The sequence below is a fragment of the Egretta garzetta genome, unplaced genomic scaffold, assembly GCF_000687185.1.
Source record: "Egretta garzetta isolate BGI_Z169 unplaced genomic scaffold, ASM68718v1 scaffold640, whole genome shotgun sequence".
NCBI classification, from domain to species: domain Eukaryota; kingdom Metazoa; phylum Chordata; class Aves; order Pelecaniformes; family Ardeidae; genus Egretta; species Egretta garzetta.
In genome coordinates this window covers 507,285-512,378 of record NW_009258264.1, presented here as the reverse complement: position 1 = coordinate 512,378, position 5,094 = coordinate 507,285, and the positions used below count along the sequence as shown (strand labels likewise).

General features: G+C 50.1%; 1 protein-coding gene across 1 annotated transcript in view; it reads right to left on the bottom strand.

The window, feature by feature from the left end:
* MFSD4A (major facilitator superfamily domain containing 4A) overlaps nt 1-5,094 on the bottom strand; it is a 23,012-nt gene that overhangs the window by 2,095 nt on the left and 15,823 nt on the right. The window contains exons 5-7 of the mRNA XM_009647993.2: nt 4,775-4,943; nt 2,951-3,066; nt 1,743-1,916 (exon numbers count right to left, since the gene is read on the bottom strand). Coding sequence (XP_009646288.1) covers nt 1,743-1,916; nt 2,951-3,066; nt 4,775-4,943 — 459 coding nt within the window. The remainder of the gene's footprint in view (nt 1-1,742; nt 1,917-2,950; nt 3,067-4,774; nt 4,944-5,094) is intronic.

Genomic DNA, 5,094 nt, shown 5'->3' with positions numbered 1-5,094 from the left:
ACTAGACTTTTTTTTTTTTTTTGGTAGAAAATAGTCTGGAAAAGAAAATAAGCCATCCAGAAAAAAAGATCACAATCTGAAAAACTGAAGCAACTTGCCAAATGAAACCCATCTACTGTTACAGTAAAGCACTCGGTACTTTTGCTAACAGGACTTTGGAACGTAACGTGGGACGCGAGTCTCGGCTTCATTAGGTATCTGAAAAAAATACTTTTTATCTGCAGCTTTAAATACAACAGTACTGCTGCTTCCGTAACAGTTGCACGTCTCGATCGCTAATAAAAGTCTTATGTGCAGGTTAAATAATTAACTCACTCTCGATAACTGCTCAGGAAGCAGTCACAGCAGTAAAGCCAAAGAGCCAAGGCAACTTAAATAAACTTGCCCTCACCTCGGGCTTGCTCTAGCGTACAATAAGCAGCAAAACCATCCGAGCTGGACCCGGTTAGCCACGGCAGAGCGCGACAGCAGAGGGAGCTCTGCAATACCAGCGCCAGTTATTTTTTTCTTATTTTTTTCTTAAGTGTTCAGGCCCTGATTACAAGCGTGTGCAGGTACCCAAGAGCAATTTGGATTCTCAAGGAACTGAATTGAAACCGCAGTTTGCTGTAACGCTGAAGTGGCTCCAGGAGCTGGGGCTATCGTCCTGGCCACAGCACGAAGGGTCCAGCGTCAGTCAAGTGAGTTTTTGTCCTTGGATGGTAGCACTGCCCTTGCCTTTAAGGGCAAGCGAGAAGGCTTCCGTTCAAGGCTGGAGGCTATTCCCTCCTCTCTCCAAATATTAGCAGCAGCAAAAGCAGAAGTCCCGGCTTCAGGCTCGGACACGTGGTTAAGTCGCAGTACCCATCGAGGAGCTGCACGGGACCGATCCTATCGGATACCCGAGAGCGCTCTGCTGACGCTCAGCTTTCCCTGCTCCCATACAAGCAGTGGCTATGTGCTGAAGCAGGAGATTACACTCATTTTTAAAACAGTTGCATTTCATTTGGCTGTTTCTGTCGGTATCGAAGCTCAGTTTTTAAAGTTACCGGCAAGAACGTCCCAATGGGAACTCCTGTTCTCTCACCACCCTGTTACACACTCTGGGCCTTCCAATATTAACGGTGAAACTTGCTACCAAAATAACTTCTGCTTTAAATAAATTAAAATTAATTGCCTTCTCACTAGTTTATTTGGGTTTTTTTCCTTTTCAAAGAAGTGTGAATGGGAACAACTCCCTCCCTGTTGTCTGCCACATCCTTACAGGCATCTTTCTTACATAGCCTTAAAGGATGCCTCCCCCTTTCTTCAAGTGAATGTGTTTTATTGATTTAAGCAACCTCACAGCACAGTGGTTTCTTTGCCAGCTGCTACAGTCTAAGCAGAGAATTTACTGAACTAATTGTCTTCCCTTTCCCATGGCTCTAACACAGACATTAATGGCCCTGTAGCTGCCAGAGAAGACAGTGTGCAGAGTAAATACAGTTACTGGGTGCCGCCACACATCCAACGTTCGACTGACCGAGAAGCAGGCTCCGAAAGGCAGCGCAGCGACGTCTTAGCCACCTCTGCGTCGGGGTCAGCTGCACACACGCAGATGGCGACGCAGAGAGGGGCCAACGCCGCTCACCTGGCACGGATCTGCCCCAGGTACAGCATGAGCATAGCTGCAGCTCTGCACATCAGAACCAGACCTAGGCAGCAGCTTGGAGGCAAGCAGAAGAAAAAAACATGGTAAAAAAACCAAACCACCCCAGCCTTACCACATTGATGAAGACCATAGTTGCCGGCTTCATTCGGTAGGACACAGGGATGGAGATGAGCCTGCCCAGCGTGATGAATCCCCAGAAGAGGCTGGGCAGGGAGCCGGCCACTTTGTGTACTACAGAGAGGGGCTCTTCCACTGCGTAGCTGTAAATGAAGCCCGAGTACTCTCCCTGCAGGGAAAACAAAACGGCATGTCACAGCGCTGTGACGACTTACAGGCTTCGCAACTTCAACCTGTCCCTCAAGTATTCACAGTATCGTGACAGTGCCGGAGAGCCCACCTATGCATTGGCTACCAAATCTCAATGAACCTTGTTCCCAAGGGTCTGCAGCTGGAGACAGGCTTCCGCCAGAAGTAGAACACAGGACTTAAGCTCTCCTAAAAGGGCAAGGCTTAACAGCATTACTAGGTAAAATGCATGCTACGCTCTTATCTGTAGAGATGCTCTCTTCCCTAGGGGCTGTCTTGTCCTTTTGGAATTGCATACTCTCAAAACTTATTACATTAAGAACCCGGAGCTGATCATCCTTGAAGATGGAGGCCCTGGAAAGTTCCCGTATCTGACAGCTGCTTTGTGGAACCCCGCTCATCTTTCAGGACCCTATTTAACGCCCAGCAGTGTTTTACCATGAGGGCATGGAGACAAAACTGTTGAAAGAAAAAGAACAGCAGCTTGCCAGCCAAGAGCGAGCCTTCCTCGTCCGGACAGAAGTGCTACGCACGGCGAAGCCCCTGTGACTGTGCCGGCCACTACAGAGACCGCACCATCCCCGCATGCTCTCATCTTGGATTTTGAGGGCTCAGGAGACCCGTCAAACAAAGCCACCATTTCTAAGGAAATAAAAATGAAGCCGTTCTTGCCTCTAGGCTGAAGTGAGAAGAGACCTCCACTGCATACACATAGACAACGGCACAACTCCAGCTCTAAACTGGCCAGGTTTGTAGCAGTAGCAATCTAGCTGCAACAACACAGAGCCTAGGAGAAGCCACAAAACCCTCCCAAGAAGCAGGGCAGGTACCAGCCTGACTACGATGAGCTTTGAACGAGCTCCTCGGGGACCGGACTGCCGCGCTGGCAGAGCCTCGGGTCCAGCCCGCTGCACGCAGAGGACATGTGCTGGGTTTGGGCTGTTGCAAGTGATTTGGAAGGAAGAAAGCCATACAGCTGTGCTCAGACAAGATCCCTCTATCAGCTGAACTCACCACAATCCCATCAGTCATGAAGAGAACAAGAGCCCCAGTGATGTGGACTGCGAAGTAGGTGTAAGAAGCCCCTCTGAAGTTTTTGCTTTGGCAGCAGCTAAATAAGTCATCATGACCTGGTGAAAAACAATGCAAAGCAAACTTAGCTGGAAAGTCCCCCTGGGGCTGGGTGGTTGCCAGCCCGCAACGGGGATTTGTTTTGCGCTCCGCTGCGAGACAGAGATTCATGGAGGACAGTGAGCATCACGAAGCACTGCTAACCTCTGCTGGCACAACCCCTTTCTTTACCTACCTCTAAACTTCCAGAAGGAAGATGGATACGCTTACGGGCCGCTGTCCACAGACTGGGATCCTAGCTCTCCAGGATACTTGCTACTTCTCTTAATATAGCTGCCTGGGCTCCTCTTCCCAATTAGGAGCAACACATTGCTGGCCCTGCTCTTACAAGCAATAGAAACAAGCCCATTTGACCACAGTGCTCAGAGCCCCTCATCCCTGGTACCCCCACACAGGAGAGGCCTGCCCAGGATAGCTCAGGTTCCTCAGATCAATGATATTTAACCAACCAAGCCAACTTTGGGCAAGAGAGTGCTGAACACACAGGTAGCATCGCCTCCTCTGAGCGGACCACCGGGAGCCACAGCCTGCCAAAGCTGGGGGTCAGGACCCCAGGAATCCCCGACTCTCCCGTCCTCATGCTTGTATCGCACCACTCTGGGGCGTGCAAAGGGCTGGCGTTAAGGTAAGGGCACCTGGAGTCGAGGTGAGACAGCTGCTCCTGCATGGCAAAGATGAAATTCTCGCTCATTCTGTGGGGAAGGGGGGGATTTTGCCAGCACAGATGCAACTGTCAAGGATCACAGCAGTCAGCACACAGCCTTCCTGCTTCTCTAAGGGTTAATCTCAACTGCCTTTAAGAGGAAGACGGAGATCTGAAGAACATGAAGCTTCAATGGGTTGTATGAAAACGGGCAGCTGGGTTGAGGAAAGAAACCATCAGAATCTCAGCTAAGGGAAATGCTATCAGATGAGCACAACCCTATCAGGCACCATTAGGGACACCTAGGATCCTTCCCTGCGGCACCTCACCACATCTCTAACTGCCTCCACCTTCAAATATTCCCCAAAATTTCCTTTTATTGTTCAGCTAAAGCCACCTCTTCCGTAACAATGCTAAACGCTCCTCTGAAAACCCTAAAATACGATTACTTCTGAGATTCACTGTTTAGCTGAAGAATTTACTTCGATACGTTTCTCTTGGGTAGCAAAGAACAATGTTACTATTGTCCCCAAACCAGGGTGTTGTCACAAGTTCAAGAGCAAACTATTGCTGGAGTTCAACTTTTCCCCTCAAACAAGGGCGCTGTCCTTATTCCTTTCCAATTTATAAAAAAAAAAAAATCAGCGTTCTGCAGCATGATGACCGCTCCTAAACTGAACAGGCAACAAAGCCAGCCCAAAACCTGACCCGAAACCAGAAGGAAATGAAAGGGCACAACTTTCACGTGTGCTTAAACGACTCGGAAGACCAGGTTTAGTTTTAGGACAGCTTGGCGAAAAGCAGCCCGGAGTCCCAACAGCAGGATACTAATCTCCATTCAGGGTGATGGTCCCACCTAATTTGAGGGCAATCGGGCACCAGATTGTCTGCCTGGATTGTTTGGGTACTTCTGGATTACATTCACATGTACGTTTTGGAAAGGTTCCTCCTTAGGGAATAGCAGTGGATCTCACTCGTTAACCTCAGTGGAGACACTCAGAAATAGGGCTTTTTTCTCCCCCTGCTCGCTCCCCAAACCGATCGGAGCGGTGCCTCCAGCTCACCTCCTGCTGCCCGGGGTCTCTGCACAGCGGTGGAGAGATCGTCCTTCTCCGTGGGCCGCGTTTCCATCGCCAGCTCGTCGGCCGACAGCAGCGGGTGGCTGCTACTGTTGAAGCAGGGCACCATCCGCTCCTTGTAGAGCAAGAAAAACACCGCGATGGGGACCGGCAGCTGGGGGGGGAACAGAGAGGGGCAGGTAAGCACAATGCAAATCCCGCACGGAACACAGTCCTGTTCCCCAGTCGCAAGGACCTTCCAGGAAGCTGCACCCAGCACCTGCAATAAATTTGCCTGAATTAACCTCCGAGAGCAGCCTGATGCT